We start from the raw sequence: 19,392 nt of genomic DNA, 5'->3' as shown, positions 1-19,392 counted from the left end.
CATGGGGGTGCATATGTCTTTTTGAGTTAGTGTTTTCATTTTCTTCAGACAAATATCCAGAAGTGAAATTGCTGGATCACATTGTATTTTTATTAATTTTTTGAGGAAAAATTGTTTTAATTTCATATTTTGTTTATTGCAGGTATTTTTGTATTTTGTTTTAAATCCTGTTTGGAACAAAATGTGACATAAAAAGATAATAAGTGCTATCTAAATATTTGTATAAACCTTGATGACTTTTTCTTTTTTTTTATGATTTTTTTCTTAACTTGAGTTAGGGTGTTTGAATTTAGTGTTTTTAATTTTAAAAATACAGCTTAGGATGATCCAACAGAAATCACAACATAAACCTGGTTAAAGGTGATGCCATTACTGTCTTGTTTAATCACCTTTTTGCCCTTTTGGGGGAGAGTGCATGGAGTCGGGGGATATATCGTTCCCTGTATCTTATTTCCATACAAGACAAGCAGATAGTCTTCGAAATTTTATTCAGAATAAGATCAGCAGAGTAGAAATACATCAGTGGTACATGTGAAAAAGAACTTGATTCCTTAACAAAATCAGTCCTAATGGGTCAGGAGCGGACCCTAACTGTGCTCCACTTTAGCTACATTCAACTACCTCTGAAGATAAATTGGCCTGTGGAACATATTATGAAACAAAAACGAAAACAAGCAACTGGTAGAGCTAAGAAAATCATGTGTAGTCTTAGTTTGCATGAGATGGGGCCAAGATGCTTTTGATCCAAGCCTGGTATTTCCAGGTTAATAGGATGTAGATTCCAGGTTTCTTGGCATCACCACATTTATGACCTCCAGAGACTAGGGCACGGAAGGCACCTTTGCAGATCAAGGGGCCCCCTGAGTCACCCTGGAAAGAAGAAAATGAACAGATGCTTGGTAAGTAGCTGTTGAACTTTTTCAACCATCAGCTGTTAGTTACTCAAAGGATTATTATCTGGGTCCTTGGTTTCTTTGTGTCCTGCAGAGTGCCTGATACAGCCCCTGATGCAGTATAGATTCTCTGCATCTCTGTCTCCATCCAGGACCATGGTTCTGTCCATCTGTCTGTCTGCCTCTCTTTGTCCATGTCCCTGTCTCTGTCTAAGACTATGTATATTTACATCCTTTGGTAATCAGTGACTGCTGAACTTTATTCATGAAGAAATGGGTAGGCATAAAGTTTGAAATAACCCACAGAAATAAAAGAAATTTTCAAAATTATGAATTCCATTTTGGTGCTCATGGATCTGAAATCAATTTGCTATTGAGACTGGTAGAAAAGAGCAATGTATTAAAGTAAATGTCTTGGTGGCAGGTACTCTATCTTCTCTATTATTTTTTTCTATCATCATATGATTGCATGTGGGGCTCTGCACATACCCAACACTTAGTAAATACTTGCTCAATGAACTGATTCTTGAGGACTCACTCTGACAACAAAACAATAAACAAAAATGCTGTCAAGGAAAGTGACAAGGTGATAGAGGGGGAAGCCTGGCCTTTCAGATAAGGAGTTAGCTTTCAAATCTAAAGAGCAGTCTTTGCCTCTGCTGCCAATCACATCAAAAACTGCAGTACTTTGTGCTTGGTTGGCTGTGAAAATAGAGGCTGAGGGGGTTGATGATCTTGGGGCACCGCAGTTACACATGATCTTTGTCATCATCATACCCTCCCCTTGATAATGCTTAATATAGTATAATGTGAATATTATATTGTATTTTTAAAAAAATTAGTAATCCATCTGTGCTAGGTAGCCGTCATCACCTGTAAACATGATCACCTATTTTTTTTTTTTTTACTACCTCAGGAAACAGAAGATTTTGAAAAGCATGACTGTTGTTCCTTTTAGTCAGTTAGCAGTTAGTCAACATTATTTAAGAAACACATAATATACATTTGAGCTTTTTGCATTTGAGTTTTAGAAGACCTATTAGTTTAAAGGTGGTGATGGTGGGGGGTTGAGAAGTTATCTTCTAATCACCACTACTGACCTCAGAGTTGGTAGGCTTTCTAAGGGCGGTAATACCCCTCAGTAAAAGTTATCAGATATAGTTAACTATCCTGATTAACAAACACTTAATGAGTGCTTACTACGTGTTGTGCAAGTACTTATGACTCATTTGCATTGGTAGATGAGAAAGCAAAGAGAACACTGTGCAGGATCGGAGGGCACCTTTTTGGAGTTGTGATGCGATGTTCTCCACGCCTCTCCTCCTCCTCGGTGCGGGTGTGCAGGTGGGGCCTGACTGTAGCTCAGCAGCCTGAAATGCCTGTTTGAGTGAGGGGTTCTTACCTGGCAGGAATCCTTCTGGCCTCTGGCATCTCCTGCACATACCATGTTTTTAGTTATAATAGGGTCGTGGTTGTAATAACTTTGGCTGTTGCAAACTTTTCGACTTATGACAGTAACAGTGACTTCTCGCAGGGTATCAGAGGGCCTTAAAAATTCTGGGTCAGTGGCTCCCCAGCCAATAACCTGGCATTTTGTTCCAGCTTTAATATCATTTTTGGCTCTTGGGTGGAGCAGTTGGACATGTTTGTTGAGTTTTGCGGCCGTGTGAAGCTGACAGATTGAAAAGAGAATAAATTATCATTTGTCCCCAGTAGTATTATTAGCTTGAGTGATGTATGTGTGGTCCCTGTGTGCTCGGAGGGCGTCCCTCTTCTTGAATCTACTTTGGTGGTAGCCCACAGCTGCATTTGTGGTTGTTGCTTTTCTGAACATGCTCTTCATTTCCCTTAGAGCTCAGTGATCCTTGGGGAGGGAGCTTACACAGAGCAGGAATTTTGCCCAGTCTCTAGCAAACTGGCCTTTGCTCCACATTGGATGGTTTGCTGTGGAATAACATCCATAGGTCATGACTTTGAGGGCTGGGCTATTTCCTGCTAGATAGGACCCTTGAGTATGGTCTAGACTAAGTTTGGACTAGACTAAGTATGGTCTAGACTAAGTTGTAACTCACTTCTATATCCCCAAAGTCACTTGCTTGGCTCTGTTGTATAAGTGACTTGTATTTTTCATTTGCTAATGAGAAAAGCATTGGGGAAAAAGCTTGCAGCGTGGATCCTTGGGCCTGTTGGGGTGTTCTCCTCCCACGTATGCGAGCATCAGAGCTGTTTTAACTTGTATAAACACAGCCCAGATGCATCTGTGATAACTTCTTGTTTCTCTCAAGGCAGTAAATGGAGTATAATGGGCCCTTATAAAATATGTCACAATCACCTCGAACAAGGGGAAAGTGCCAACAACATCCTTTTGTGTAGATGATTTAACAACTGAACTGTGCTGTATAAGAATGTTGGAGAAACTGAAGAAATGCAATGCTACATACCTCAACCAGCATAATATCATTTGATTTAGGATCTGATGTAAATCTTGGGAATCGTATGAATCTTTTAATCTCAAATGTTTGTTTGGAGGCCTCATTCTTTGAGAGAGAGTGTGCTCCTAAAACCACTTTGGAAGACTGGCCTTTGGCAAACCTAAAAAAAGCAAAGAGAATAGACACCACAGAATGATTCTCAAATCTTCCAGTGAGGAGTAGAAATGGTGGAGGAGGCCATATACCTACAGGAATAAGGACCAGCTCCAAGATAACCTGTGTAGGATTAGGTGGAGTGACAGAGGTGTCAGTGGACCCAATCACGAATGGATGATAACAAGGGCCAAACCCATCCCACTCCAATTCCCCAGCCTTGCAAAAGAATATCAGGACTTGTACCCTACTGTGGGGAAAAAGGAGTGAAATACTAAGTGACTGAGATCAAGTTTACAATAAAGTTGTGTTAATTTATATAAAAATAAAGGAACTTATATTTCTCGAGTTTGTGGGTTGTGATTTATATCCACCATTGTTAAGTTTTTTTTATTGAGGTAAAATATACATAACATGAAATTTATAACTTTAACCGTTTTTAAACGGTTCTGAGGCATTAAATACATTCACATTGCTGTTCATCCATCACCACCACCATCAATATCCAAAAATTTTTCATCTTCCCAATGTTAAGTGTTTTAATAACTAAAAGGTAAAAAGGCACAACTCTACACTTGCTAATCTGGTATGTCTAAACCTCATCTCAGGGCAATATGGAGAAGTAAGGTCCATTAGATGGCTTTCAACTATACTCATATGTTCTGTCCCCTCAGTTAGAAAGATGATTTAGACAAGAAGGGAAAACTTTCCTCAAGGTGAAAAATCATTTGAAATTAAGACACTTTAGAGTTAGTAGTCATTGATAATTCCATTGTGGAGATTTAGAGGATAAAAACTGGTGAGTCAGATGAAGAAACAACAGTTTTTTTTTTTAAATCTCTAGTCATATACAATTTTAGTACCAGTATTTCAACAGTTGATCTGATTTACTGTATGTTGAATAAAATTATATTTACATCTAGTTATGAAATATATAAATTTTTTTTTGAGATCTTGACAACACCTTGGAGCCATTTGCATACTACAAAAATATCCCATTTTAATGTGTGTTCTCAGGAAACGACTTCAAATCCTTTTTTGGAACAAGGAAGGTGATAAAAATAATTATATTTGTTTACATGTAACTATTTCATTGTCATGTGGAAAAGAGTCAGGGCAGATTACAATAAAAGCACACATACCCAATAAACACACATATATACATATGAATAAAGATTAATAAAAATTAAAAAGAGCACAGAAACATAGGGAAAAAGGAATAAGAGGTTGTTTTAGGTTTGGGGAGCCAGTATATGGCTATGCTGGGGTGGGTTTGCGTATGGCAAGGCTGTGACTGCTGGGAATTACCGTTTTTTGGTTTCTACCAAAAGAGTTTATTCTGGTTTATTTTGGGAATTCCAGCTCTATTTGTTGAAAAGTTTGTCTATTGCAAAATCAGGATGGGGATGAAATTTCTCAAAGGATGTAGATTGGATTTCTCAGGATTGATTCAAACCCAAATTCAGCGTACTCACTAAACCCAAAGCTTTGGAGGGGAAGGATGATATAAAATCCCTGGGATTACTGATATAATAGAAAAGATGGATACATCCATAAATAACTAACACAGGAAGGCTGGGAGATACAAATGCAGGATGTGGAAGATGAATTCTGAGTAGGAGAAGGGTGCTGAGAAAATGTCTGTTTTTCCTTCATCTTTTACCAATTTCCTTGATTTGTTAACGGCTTTGAAGTGTTTTAGTTACTTTTGTCTCCACTGGGACATATGAATACCAAAAACAACCCAAGCAGACCATGAATGTTTTCTGAACTTTCCATTTCTAGATATACTTCAACTGTAATCTGTACTACAGAGGTCAATTTTTTTCTGCCCACAGGATACCTGGAATTACCTGAGTTCTAGGATCACACCTCCTTACCTAAATCCAGGTATGAATTCCCACTGAGGAGAAGTGACAATACTAGTGTCTCTTTTGCACCGCGCAGTTTCTCCACAGGTGGTCTTTGGACCACCTGCGTCAGAATCATCTGGAGGTGTCTGGCTGCATGGCACCCCTATAAGCCCCGTGCCAAGCCCCTTCAAGCCTCTTATTTCCTCTGCCACTCTGCTTTGGCACTGAGCAGTGTTTCTGCTTAGACCCATTCCTCTGGGTGTGTTAGTGAAGGTAGGGTCCCTATTTTTGGAATTCTCTTGCCTAAGAGAGGAGGGAACTACCTGGCTGTCAGAGATGGGCTGTCATGCTTTTATCCCATCAACACGACTGGACCATGATATTTGTTCCTCAGTGATTACCATGGAAGGTACAGATATTAATATAACATTAGATGACATTTATTAGGTTACTGTAGTGTGCCAGGTTTTGTGCTAAGCATTTTACATATTTTCCCTCATTTAAATCTCACAACAGCCCTGTGAAGGAGGTATTATGATTATCCCCATTTTGCAGATGAGGGAATTGATGATCAGGTAAATTGACGAACTTGAGAAAGTCCCACCAATATTAAGCGGAGGCTCTGGGATGCAAATGCAGGGGGGATTAAAGCTTCTTTTGTTTGAACCTGGGGTCTGGATTGGTAACCATTCTACTCTGGGAGCCTTGAGTGATTTGGGATGGAGTGAGGCCATGTGGAAGGGGCTGGGTGGGAGCGAGGAGGTTCCATCTATTCACTGGCTAGGCAGGTGAAAGGATGGGGGAGTGTTCAGTGGGAGAAGGCATTGGAGGAGACTAGGGAAGACAGTGGACAAGAGTTGGTGAGAGTTTTGCTTCTGATAAATTGAAATGCTGAAAATGTTATACAAGAGGATTTTTTACTGGTTTCCTTTTATAATTGGCATGGCAACTAATAAAGGGGCCAAGAGACTAAGTGAGGAACTTAGTGTGGATGGGTAGTGAGAAGGGAACACCCCAGATTTGGCCCCCTTCACCATTTTGCTGAGAGAGGGGCCTGGAGTTAGTAAGCTATTCTCGTAGGATACTTGGGAGTCCATTTGTGGGAAGCCACCATTGAACTATTTCATAAATATTTTGGATTTCACAAAGCTTAATGTTTTTCTAAGCACCAATCTGCCTACATTTTTACACCCAAGTGTCCTGTAGAGGAAATCTGATCCACATATTCTGCAGTTCTTTAAACTACAGCCATTTAAAATAATATTTAGCAATAGTTTTTTTTTTTTTTTTTTTTAATTCCAGGATCTCTTTTTCCCAATTTTTCAATTTGGGAATCTATTTCTACTGAGTCAAGTTCACTTGACAAAATTTAAAATTCAACTTAATAATACTATTTACCTTTGGATAGCAATTTATGGCTTGTGAAGGACTTCACATAGTGTTCATTTAGCTTAGCAACAACCAAAACCCAAAAAATCCCCTCCCCTCCAATTTATTTCCTTTTTTCTATCCAGCATTTGTTCAGCATTTATAATAAATCAAGCTCTGTGTCTGGGGAGGTTATAATCCATTTGAATGTGTAACCACAAGCATATCTGAAGATGTGCATATTCTGAATTGAATGAACATTTATTGATAGTCACCCTCTGCTTAGCTGGTCCCCAGGGGACAAGTGCCCTAGAAAAGACAGAACTGATGAGGACACAAGGGTGATTTCTGTGACAGCAAGAACCCTGCTTAAATGAAGTAGCCATGTTAAATCGGAAATTAGTGGCTTGCTATTTAGAAATAAAACAGAAGTTCTCACAGTTTGCAGGCTTCAGAATTTCTAATTTGTGTTCAAACAGTCTCATTAAAATGGAGCAACCAAGCAAAATCCCCAAAATATGGGAAGCAAGTCAATTCAGTTGTTCCATTTAGATATAACTGATGCCTAGAGAGTAAATGATTATGGCTAAGAGGTTCTTAAGTGAAGTGCTGTCATATTTGTAAGAAAAGGAGAAGGCCCCATCTTTTCTTAGCTTATTCAGGCAAGAAACATAAGGAAGAAACATACAAACAAACACCAGCCCCCGGGCTTCCCTGGTGGCACAGTGGTTGAGAGTCCGCCTGCCGATGCAGGGGACACGGGTTCGTGCCCCGGTCCGCGAAGATCCCACATGCCGCAGAGCGCCTGGGCCCGTGAGCCACGGCCGCTGAGCCTGCGCATCCGGAGCCTGTGCTCCGCAACGGGAGAGGCCCCAACAGTGAGAGGCCCGCGCACCGCAAAAAAAAAAACACAAACAAAAAAACAAATCACCCCCCAAGCCGAAACAAACAAACAAAACAACAAACGCCAAGTTAATTTTCTATTGCTTTTCCTTTTGTGATGGTAGCGGCATCCCAAGAAGGGTTTTGGACATTTTTAGCTTAAGTAAGAGAATCATAGAATGAGAGGTTATAGTCCGTCTTTAGAAAATCTTTCATTTTACGTATCCCAGAAAAAATAGCTCTCTCTCTCTCTTTTTCTTTGTAAATCATCTATACTTTTTTTTTTTTCCACCTAGTTAGATTGTTGCCCCTTACAGCTGTGATTCCCAAACTGTGGGCCTCAGACCTCTGCGGTGGGCATTGAGCAGAGGAGTTAAGGTAAGGGGTCTCAAAAATCTATTAGCAAAGCAGGCTCCTCATACGTATAACAGTAATAAGAGCTGCAACTTATTTGCAGCTCACTAGGTGCTAAGCATGCTAAAATATTTAAATAGATACTATTTAATCCTCAAAACCCCATGAAGCAGTTATATACTACTATTATTATTTCCCATTTGTAAAGTGGGGTGCAAACTCAGGTTGTCTGATTTCCCCTAACAAGGTCAGGAATACTGCCGCTTCATAACTGTTGCTGTGTTCCCAGGCATTACATGAAGGACTTGAATTTGTCTATTGGGTTGCCTAGATCTCCCAGAAAAGGAGAACTTGGGGCAGAATCGCGGATGTGTGAGAGGGTAAATAAACTCCACCAGTTGGTCAGTTATCACAGAAGCTAAGGGTAGATCAAATTCTCTCCTGGGAGAGGCGAGCTTCTTTTCTAGCCAACTTGAGGAAACACAGTAAGCCTAATACTCACCGAGAGTGGCAGTGGGCCGCCGTCAGCACCCACTGTGGATGGATTAGCACGCCCCCGCAAATGTGATTGCCGCCATACTGCACAGAAGCCATAAATGGCCTGGAATGAGGCGACGCTTCTCTCCCACCGATGATCTCCATGTTGAAACCTCCAAAAGAAAACCAAAAGATTTAATGCAAAAGATCTAAGCAGATTATTTCATGTAATTCTTCTTTTGACAGTCATTATATAATTTTTCAAAGATTAAAAAAAATCTTTCAGTCACCTAATAGTTATTATAATTTTACTGATGAACAACTGTATAATACATTACAGTTTAGAGGGAGCTACATGGAAGTAAAAATTATTTTCATTTATAATGTAACAATACAATCACTAGAAAATCATTTAATTCCCACATGTGGTAGGTATAGGAGATACTTACACTCTGGAGTCATGTAAGTCCTGGCTATTAGGAAACATAGAAAAAAAGAAGAAAACTTAGTCATTTCAATGGCTTAGATTTAAGAAGCCCAGATGAAATATTGTGACTGTATTGGTGAAGGAAGAAGAGGGTGAAGACTGAGTTTCGATTTTGCAGATTTAACTTTCTCACCACAAGTGTTCTAGAGGTAAAGTTTTTCACACCTAAGATTAAAGGTATATATCAGTTTGGGGAGTTTCGGAATTGTGCTTTTAGCACTTTTTAGAGCAAGGTATGTGTGCCATAAAGTACTCATTTCTGTAGTTAACCATTTTCAATATCTGTATAAGTAGTATTCATGTTATAAATGGTGAGAGAATAAAAAATATGCAAGCCATAAGAACTTAATGAAGTTCAAAGATGTTCATTGCTCTAAAGTAATACTTACTATTTTTCCTGGCAGAAAATGATGCCTATCATATTTAGTTTCTCTCTATTTTTCATTTGGACATAGATTTATTATGTAGAGAGACGTGGAACCTTTCACAAATCACGGCTGCTTTACAATAAGGCTTAGCTAAAGCCTGAACATCATCCAGAGAAACCCATATGTTTTGTAGCAAATTTATTCGTAGTCATGCCATTTTCTCTAAATTTGACCAAATTTGGTTAAATTTTCATTACAGTTTTGGAAAATTTAACAATGTTATTAAAGGGGAATATTGGCAACATATTTCTAATTCTGAGTGTCTCTTTTACTCATTTTTAATTGAAAATGACCATGTGTTTATCCAGGGCCTTAATAATAATATCTTTTAAAAATCAAGGACTGCACTTTGTCACTCTCCCCAGGAACAGATGAAACACATTGCCAGGCTTTCTACTGTACTTTCTCCTTCACTACGAAAGGTATTCGACTTAAGAGTCTACGAGATTCTGTTTGTGCTGGGTGCTGATCAATAGTGCAAATGTTATAAAATGAGTATGGATAGACAAGTCAGGCACCATGCATGACCCCCAACACTTTGCAGAAACACTGACCAAAATTTACCTTGAATTAATAGATCTTATTTTCCTTTTTCTAAGATATATGTGTCCTATCTTTTATTTTTTTTTATAAAGGAGAATTGAAATACAGAGCTATTTTTCTTGGCAGACTGTGAAAGACTCCTACTAAATTGCTCTGTAGCATAAGACAGTGGGAATAATACAAAACAATATTATATTGTATATTCTACATTATAATTTAATGTGTCTTAAATTATTTCCAAAATTCTCTTTACATGATCATTTATATGTTTTCATGTCTTATGTCTGTGAGAAAGGCAGGACAAACTACTATTTTTATGTTACAACTGAAGAAATAGGTTCAGAGAGGCTACGTAATTTGCCTAAGTTTACACAGCATACAAGCTGGACCAAATCATTTGCCTGATCTGAAATAACTTGTATGTTAATAAATATACCACCGGAGCACAGAATTCGAGAAGTATCCTGTTTGCACTCTACCAGGATGCAGCAACAGTAAAGCTCTCCTGCATGGTAAATAAGAAGAATTAACAAAACCAATGCAGAGTAGTGACTTCCTGTCTCATAGACCTGTGGGTGAGACAAGGAGGAGCCGGATTAAGAAAAGCCACAAACTTAAAGCAGATTTGTTATTTCCAGCCAAAGGTCCTCGTTACTTTGCAAGTCATTGTTGTCACTGTTGGTGTGCCTTGATGGATTCCTCATGTGCCACTTCTGCAAGCTGTAAAGTGGGCTTGATGATGCCAGCTCCCCACTGTATTGCAGTGATGTTGGGAACATAAGAAAGATAACGTGTGACATTTGGAAGTGATTTGAGCTGTGAGGAAGAAATGAACTGTGTAAAAGACAAAGCTTCATTTTTGCCGGGGTGGCAGGGGGGCATGGTTAAAAAATCTCTCAGCTGCTTACTTCTGTGTAGTAAGGACTAATATCCACATAGATTTTTACAAATTGCTAGGCATTTTCAACTCTATTTCCTGGGAGGTGGCTGTCATTAGTCTTGTTTTGTGGATAAAGACTTGCTGGAGATTACTGACCTAGCAGGTGGCAGATCAGTTCTTAAACCCTTAGGTGCTGGCTCCAGGGTCCATGTGGCTTTCAACCTGACCACATGCCTGCCCTACTTTGACAAGTTCTGGGGCTTAGATGCTCTAAGAGGCAAGCTGGCTGTGCAGAGGGAAAAAGGATTTAGCCATATACACTGCAATTAGACATGGTGAGATTTAATTCAATTGGGAGGATTTTTTTTTTTTCTTTAGAATTTTTGGCTTTTTTTTCCGGACGGTCTCATAACTCTTTCTTGTAGCTGTCCTGGAAAATTCTGAGAATCATGTTGGTTTATAGTAAGGAGTTATTTGGTTTGGGCTTTAAACTGATGCGGGGGTTAATAGCATCATTTGTTATAACATTCAGGATCCTGGATTTGAGAACAGTGAGCTGTGTAACATGATGAGCTCCACCATCTAATTTATTTCTTGGTGTCGATTTTTGTTCTGTTGAGTCTGCTGCGGGGAGAGCCGTGTTTGCTTTGGATGAATTTTGTAGCAGCTGTGCTGGGCTGAGCAAGTGTGAGGCGGTGCTCTGAGCAGGACCAGTTCACAGGTCAGGGGCCTTGAGGTTCTCCTTTGCTGTGTTGTGTTCAGCTGTCCCTATTAGCTGTTCTTGGCGATGCTGATTTTGAGCTCCGGGTTTTTGTTTTCCTCCATCCCTACTCTCTCTCGACCCTTCTGTGTTTCAAGAGACCCATACAGAACAGTTGTCTGGAAGCTCCAAAGGCCACATGTGGTTCTCTCCTTTGGGCTTCCATCACATTCATTAGCCACGCCCTCTAAAGCCTTGTCACTCAAAGGATGGCTACCAGACCTGTTGCCGGTGTGTGACCTGTTTATTACCCATCTAGGGCAAGATGAGGACAGAAGTTGAGAGACAGAGTTTAGAGGCTGTTACAGTCATTTATCATGACTCTGTACTAATTTACTTTATTTAATGAAATGTAATTTAATGTCTGTCCAACCTAATCATAAAATAAGGCATGCATTTTGTATGCCTTTTTAAATTTTCAATTTAATTTTCCTACTCATCTGTGTTTCATTGTATAAAAGTATCAGTCCACGATGAATTGAAACAAAAACCAAACAAATGAACAAACAAACAAAATTTCAAAACATACCTGGTCTACCCCAAGGGTAGTTTGAGTACTGCTCTGTAGACACAAATGCAAAGCATGTCTATTTCAAGCCCTTCCCTTTTCTTCCCTTTTGACCTCCTTTGGAAAGTTTTCCAACACCAAGGTTTCCAAGACTCCCATGGCTGTCCTGCACCAGGCACTTGAGATCAAGATTTGGCAGAATTCTACTGGGTCCTTCCTTTATGACCACCACCCTCTGGGCCTTGGTTTCTGTCCAGTAATGACTTAGCTAAACGCATCTGCTAAGAATTATGATGAAACTATGGCAGTTTTGAAAATTGGAGTAGGGAGGGTTATTGGGGTGCTGTATGATGACATTATGTCCAAAGGTGCCCAGAAGACAAATCCTACTTCAGATTACAGCCATTCTTTCCATGAGATTCCATCAAATGGATGAGCTTGAGAACAGCTGCAAAGGAAAGCCAAGTATCCCTTGACTCATACCTGAAGCTTTGGACTTAATCTCAGCGTAGAGAAACTGGGTAAGCTGCGTTGGAGCATAAGGAGCCCTGTCTTTTCCTAAGCTACTTCATTGTAAATACTTCAGAGAACTGCTCCATGATCTCCCTTTGGTGGAATGATGATGGTGATTAAAGTAGGATGGAGGGAAATTTGTTTTATATTTCTCTGCCTTTTAATCAGAACATATTTTGCGTATTGATCATCTTCCTTTATTAAATATGAGTATGTTTCCTACTCAGCACTATTGAGTTAAGTAATACAATAGTCCTTTAACCTCCTCCTCCTTTACTCCTCTCCAAGTCAACTATGAAATAAGTGCAGTGGATGAGAGGTACAATGGGTAAGTACGGACGGTATCTTGGCATAAGGAATAACCACACGAAAACAGCTTGAGAATCTGGCAGATGGGAATTTTCCAGTAAACCTGGAGCTGGCTGCCTGGCCAGATACTGTCCTAATCTCAGCTTTTTCTCCAGGCCTCAAGCTGCCCTTTTGTGACACCTCTTCTTTTTCTTTTCTTCTTCAGGGTGGCTTTTGATGTTCATTTTCACTGAGTTGAAATGTTATGGGAGGGAAAGTCCCACATGGTGTGGTCCTGTGATGTCACTGGACATAATCACTCACACTGTCTGCAGTGTTTGTCCTAAAAGATTTACACATGTGAAAATCCTTTCAACAGGGATGACTGCCAAAGGAAGGTTTGTAGCCCTGATCTCTCTCCCAGCAGCAGACTTGTAGGGCCACTGGCCTTGCACAGAGGAATTGAGGACTTGCATGAACCTGGTGGGGCTTTGGGAAGAAAACTGGGGTCCATATGTAGTCAAGGGAAAGATGTCAGGGAAAGAACTTGGTGATAGAAACCAGAAGAAATGTGGAAGCAGGAAGGGAAAGGAAGGAAATAAATAAATATTGCAGAGGAAAGAAGAAAACAATCAATGGAGGATGGGAGGCCTTACAATGAAACACTTCCATTTATAGTTGAACATCTCAGATACTGTGATGTGTCCCAAGCCAAATATATCATCTTTTTTTACAATAGAAACACATCTGTTAAAAGGAATAATCTTATCACATTGAAAGCAATTAAGTTGTTTAAATGAATCAGATTGGTTTCATAAAATAAAGCAGGAAAACTAGTAGTTATTTCAGAGAGGATGGTCAGATTCATTCATAAGGGAAACACAGTAAATGCTGTAGCCAAGCTGGAACTCAATAAATCAATTGATTCCGTATTCCTTAATTTTTCACTTACAATGAATTCAAGTAGAAATTGTCACACAGTTCTAAGTGTGATAGAAATACTTTTCCCAAAGGCGAATGATTAACCAAACAACACACACACACACATACACATACACACATTTGCACATTCCCCTGCCCCACACCCACTGATACCTAAATCCCTATCGTACTCTTTATCACAAATAAATTCCAGGTGGATCAAAGATTTTCTATGAAAAAAGTGAAACCATTATAAACATTAAATGAAATTGTAAGTTAAAAGCAATGTTTGAGAGAGGAAGACATAAAGGAAACCAATACATAAGAGTATATAAAACTTTGACTTTTGTAAGGCAAAAAACACCAGAGGCATTATCCAAAGACATATGATAAAACATTCCCCCCAAAGATAATATCTTTAGTATGTGAAGAGCTCTTACAACTACATCAAAGAAAATAGGAGTAATAATAAATGAGCTTGATAATGAACAAATCAGTATAAGTATAAACAAAATAATGCTTTAGTTAAATTTCCTTTTAAGGAACCTAGCATATACATAATATTTTTAAAAAATATTGATGATTTTAGGATAGAAAATAAAGCACATTTCACATTTTTGCAAGTCTTAGTAAGTAAAAGTTTGATGCACTAATGGCAAAACTATAGCAAGTGCTGATAAAAAGACCACCAAGCTGAGAAGATATAAATCAATGAAAGTATAATCTACTACATTCACATTGTTGGTTGACAAGTCAGTGAATGGGTTTTGGCAACAATGTAATGATCGTGCTTTTTTCTTTTAGAACTTGAACTCTGTAAATCCTCTTTCCTTTCACAAGTTCCTTAATTCACCTCTACTTCTCTCCAAAATCCAAAGCACATATTTTCTCTTCTCACCAGAATTTCAGATCACTGGCCTTCTTGCAATTTACCCATGTCCACTAGCTTTCTTCTGGACGCATCTGACCTCTTTTCAGTCTGAACAAGATGGTCATGTTAACAAGGCCCACCTATCTGGAATTCCCTAGCGGTCCAGTGGTTAGGACTCTACTTCCACTGCAGGGGGCACGGGTTTGATCCCTGGTTGCAGAACTAAGATCCCGCATGCCTCAGGGCATGGCCAAAACAAACAAACAAACAAAAAAACCCAAACAAGGCCCACCTATCAACTCCAGGTATCATGCCTCCTTAACCTTCTACTGTGGAACTGCCCAACCATACATCTCCCTTCCTGTTTGCTTTCTCAGATTCTAGGTTAAAGAATTCTGCTGCAGAAAATCACAGTACCCTAGTGGGCTAGCCCACCAGCTCAAGAGTAGAGAGTTCACTGTACTCTAGAAATCCTCTCACTTATCTCCTTCATTCTCTAGATCACTGGCCACAATAGCCTTTCCAGACTCTATCTTTCCCAAGTCCCCCTTTCCCTCCATCACTTCACCTTCTACTTCAGACATTGAAGGTGAACACTCTCTTTTTATTTAACTACTCATCTTTTCTTCCTGGCCAAGCGAACACCTTCACAGAGGGACACCTCTATTCTTCTCCTCATCTCCCAGGTCTTTATTTCTTTATAAAGCAACTTAAATTTCTACATCTACACTAGCTCAATCCTTCAATATCCATCCATCCATCCATCCATTCATCCATCTATCCATCCATCCATCTCTACATTAATTTTGTATGCAAGCACACAGACCTATCTATTCATGAAAGATATTCACTTGAACATGTTTGATCCTCAGTTTATCCTTCCTTTCCTTTCCTAATCAGAGTTCTTTCTTTCATAATCAATTTCTTGCTCTCTTGTCATCCCAACAAATTGTTTTCATTTCTCATTGCTAAAACACGCTATCAGTGAAACTTGTGGGCTGTTCTCAATACTCATTCTTGTTGATTTATCTGCATATTTTCTTTCTGCTGACGAGTTTTTCCTTGAAGCATCCTCTGCCCCTGACTCCTGTCATACTCTCTGTTCTGACATTTTTTACCGCTTCAATCACTATTTGTCTCTTTACTGCCACATCCTCTTTCTGTTCTCCAAATTCTCTCCATGAGTCTCTTCTATTCTCTTAAGCCCAGCCTGTCCCAAAGCAATTAAACAAAGTTAAATGTAGCTCTAGTCTTCAGGACTTCTCAGAGCCTTTAAATGCTAATGTGTATTGTTAATATCCCAGAGGATATGTAGGGATATAGTATGCTCAGTGTCTCAGACTTGTTGGACTAAAGAACATTTATTTTCACAGAGCATATCAAGGGACATGGATTCCTTAGACCTCATGGTGGGAAACCTGTGTACAGTTTCCGATTTTCCACCTTGACCTCTCTTCATAATATTGCTCCAACAACTTTTTCTTCTACTCTCTAGCCTCCTTACTCTCAAGAGGGAATAGATTATTTTCTATTCACCACCTCTAGGCCATCCAAGCACTTACCTTATTATTCAAGTGCTATAGGGGGTGCCACCTTCTCCATGAAGTATCTCCTAATCATTGCAGGTGGAGGTGCTTGTTCCCTCTTCCCAAAGCAAGAGGAACCCTTAGAAGTAATAGTTAACATCTTCATACATGTTATTATGGTGTTTATTTTATTCAGTTTATTCATCTCCGAGATTGTCAACTTCTTGAGGACTGTGTTTATGCACTTTGTACCTGCAAGGAATGCTTTCAGCTGTGAGTAATAGAAAACTCAACCCAGAGGGATTTAAACAACAAGGACATTCACTTTCTCATGTGACAAGAAGCTCAGGGGTAGCGGGGCACCAGGGCTGATGAATCCAGTGGCTCAGTGTTACTATCAGGACTCAGGTGTGCATCCTCGGTCCTCATGTTCACTAACCTCATGGTCCCAGGTGTCACATGTGGCTTCTACAAGGTTAAAGGACACAGCTCTTCCTGTAAGTGTATTTTACGATCTCACATCTTTTCTAGAAGTATGATGACACCTCTCCACTCCCACATGTATTTAGACAGAACAAGATCACATGCCTTCCCCAAACAAAGGGACTTTCCATTGGACTGGCTTAGACACATCTCCCAAGCTGGGATTTGGATCATCTTTGATGAAGAATAGAGACTTGAAAAAATAGGGGTTCCATTAGCAACGTGGGAATGGGCAGAAGTAAATTTCTACCTTAATATCCTGTTCAGTTCCCCACAGATTGCACTGTACATTCTGTAGATTTGCTGAGTGAGTAAAAGGATGGACAGTGGGGTATGCCAAATAATGTGTTTAGTCAAGATTTTAGACCTCATTACCCATCTTCTACCTTTCCTGACTCTCTAGGAGGAAGATTCAAAATTTGATTTATAAGGAGGAATATTCATAGGTGAACACTTATAGTTGTTAATTCTATATTTGAAATATTAAAGCTTTTGCAACCTCCTCCCACCTCCCGTACTCTTCACACCAGTAGTATCAGGAAAGAGGAATATAATAGAACCATTTTGAGTAAATGTCTCCAAGGGAATTCACAATGATAAAATCAAAACATAAACATAAAATAGATTTTAAATTAAGATTTTCATTGTCTCCATCAACAAAATTATAACGTTGGGAAGCTTCTCTTTCTTTTTCCTCATATTCAAGATAGCAACCATATTTCATTGTAAGTGATATGATGCCAGTAGTTGAATCAGTCTGTCTTTTAATTTAGTATTTCCTCCAGACATTCTTTGAACATGTGTCAACAGGAAAGAACATGTTTCAAAATCCTCTTCTGCTCATTTCTCCCTTAATAAACAAAATGAAGTTTGAAAATGTGTCTTTTGGTTCTCTCTATGCTTTCTAAAATTTGGCAAAAACCAGAATTATCAGAACTGGTCAAGACCACATTCTGAAGCAGGTAAAACTGACCATGGGGACTCTTTCATCTCCACTCTCAGAATTCCTACTTCTCCTAACAGTCCTCATCTGCAAGCATTTATTATCAGCAAATACCCACCAACATCTCATAGCTCAAGAATATTTTAAGGTGTTGCTACTTTACAGTGTATTCTCATTTTATTTAATGTTTCTTAAATAATTTTTAAAAAACCTCTAAATATTCAGAAGAAGCATCTCTAATGATGAACTGTCAGGTATGGATTCAGGGATGGAGACAGTTTGGGTAGAGAATATTCCTTGTTCCGATTAAGTCACATCACATAGGCATAACCTACTCTGGGTACATAACAGGCTGGCTCCAGGAATGACTTTTTTTTTTTTTTTTTGCATATTGTTGGGTAATTGAAAAGCCAGAAGTTCCTGAACTGCTGCTGCCAGGGGGATGTTTAAAACAGTCACACTACAAATGCTAAGGCACATGTATTTCTGCCCATGTGGGTAAGTGGGAAGAGAAATATTCGTGTGGGAAGTGGCCAGAGAAATATTTTAAAGTTTGGACTTCAATCAGAGAGTGCTTTACTCACTTAAATATCCCTATGAAGGAGCAAAGAACACAAAGGGTGGGGGCTCCAGGAACAGCGTGGGCTTCTGGTTCACAGGTGGCACCAACACACACACACACACACACACACACACACACACACACAAGCCATTTCCAGGTCCTATGTACCAAGGGTATAGGAAGCTGGGCAGTGGGGTAGCCCAGTGTTAGGAAAGAAGGTCTTTCTCTAAGTGGTGCTTCCCTTGTGTTACTCTCAGACACCTGCTGTAAGAACAAAGTCTCATACATTCAGAAGTCTTAGAAAAGTGACAGGATCCAAGCCAGCAGGTTGCAGCCCCAGCTGACAGCATGCAAAGAAACCAACCCAAACCAAAGTCAAGGATGCTTGTTGTGGGATCTAAATCAAAGTGCAAGGTGTTCTATATGATGAGGAGACTTTTAATAATTCATAGTTCAGGGAAGAAGGAAAACTCTCCTAGTAGACCTATCAGCTTTCCATCCCAGACATCAAGAACACTGTTCACTGTTCATTCTTCAGGCTTTTATTCTCACATTCTTGTTCTGTGAAAGTGTCAGAAGAGATACAGAGAGAGAAGAGACGGGTGATGAGAAAGATTGTGTGCATCCAAGTGGCCAGTCCTCTTGGGGAAAATGGTCAGGAAAATTGATGTAACATCTCTGGGTCAAAAACCAACATATGGTAAACCTGTATTTTATTTAAAAATCATTTCCTGGGTAAAGTCTCTTCATTCTCAAGTTTTAAAGTAGTAATAATAACCATTGGCAATAGTTGGCATCTTGAGCTATATTTTAAGCTTATTAAATAAAGGTTACTCTTCCGATGGGAAAACAAGGAATAAAAGAAGTAGGCAGCCAGCATTTTGCCAAGTGTGTCAGAGCGAAGCCAAGACTCCATAGCAATTTAGCAGTGAAGGATTAGTCCCTGCTGAAATTCGCTTTACAGACCGCGAACCAAGCCCTGGACGCAAAACAAAATCAACATGGAACGTACACAGAAGGGTCATCAGAATGCGGACAGTGCAAGTAAGAGACAAGGGACAATTCAGACAAGTCTCCAACAGGGATTATTCTGTTTTATCCAGTTCATTAGCGAACACAAAGTTTTTACCTGAACTCTTACCAGTAATACTATTTTAGTATGTATATATATGTTCATATATATATATATATATATTATATATGCTTTTAAAGGTAACTGTTTAGTAAACTTGATATAATGAGATACATCCTTTTATAGCCTAAAGTC

The 19,392-nt window shown here is 39.3% G+C and overlaps 1 protein-coding gene across 1 annotated transcript; it reads right to left on the bottom strand.

The window, feature by feature from the left end:
• Positions 1 to 592: 592 nt before the first annotated feature.
• On the bottom strand, positions 593 to 8,970 carry GZMK (granzyme K). The gene is made up of 5 exons (XM_060146068.1): positions 8,862 to 8,970; positions 8,438 to 8,585; positions 3,335 to 3,485; positions 2,296 to 2,565; positions 593 to 870 (listed from the first exon to the last, which is right to left on the bottom strand). The coding sequence occupies exons 1-5, from the start codon at positions 8,923 to 8,925 to the stop codon at positions 709 to 711; spliced, it is 795 nt and encodes a 264-aa protein (XP_060002051.1). The 5' UTR covers positions 8,926 to 8,970; the 3' UTR covers positions 593 to 708.
• Between the last annotated feature and the right edge of the window lie 10,422 nt (positions 8,971 to 19,392).

Source organism: Lagenorhynchus albirostris, chromosome 3, assembly GCF_949774975.1.
Source record: "Lagenorhynchus albirostris chromosome 3, mLagAlb1.1, whole genome shotgun sequence".
NCBI classification, from domain to species: domain Eukaryota; kingdom Metazoa; phylum Chordata; class Mammalia; order Artiodactyla; family Delphinidae; genus Lagenorhynchus; species Lagenorhynchus albirostris.
Note: the sequence above shows the minus strand (reverse complement) of the source record. Positions and strands in the feature narration are given on the sequence as shown.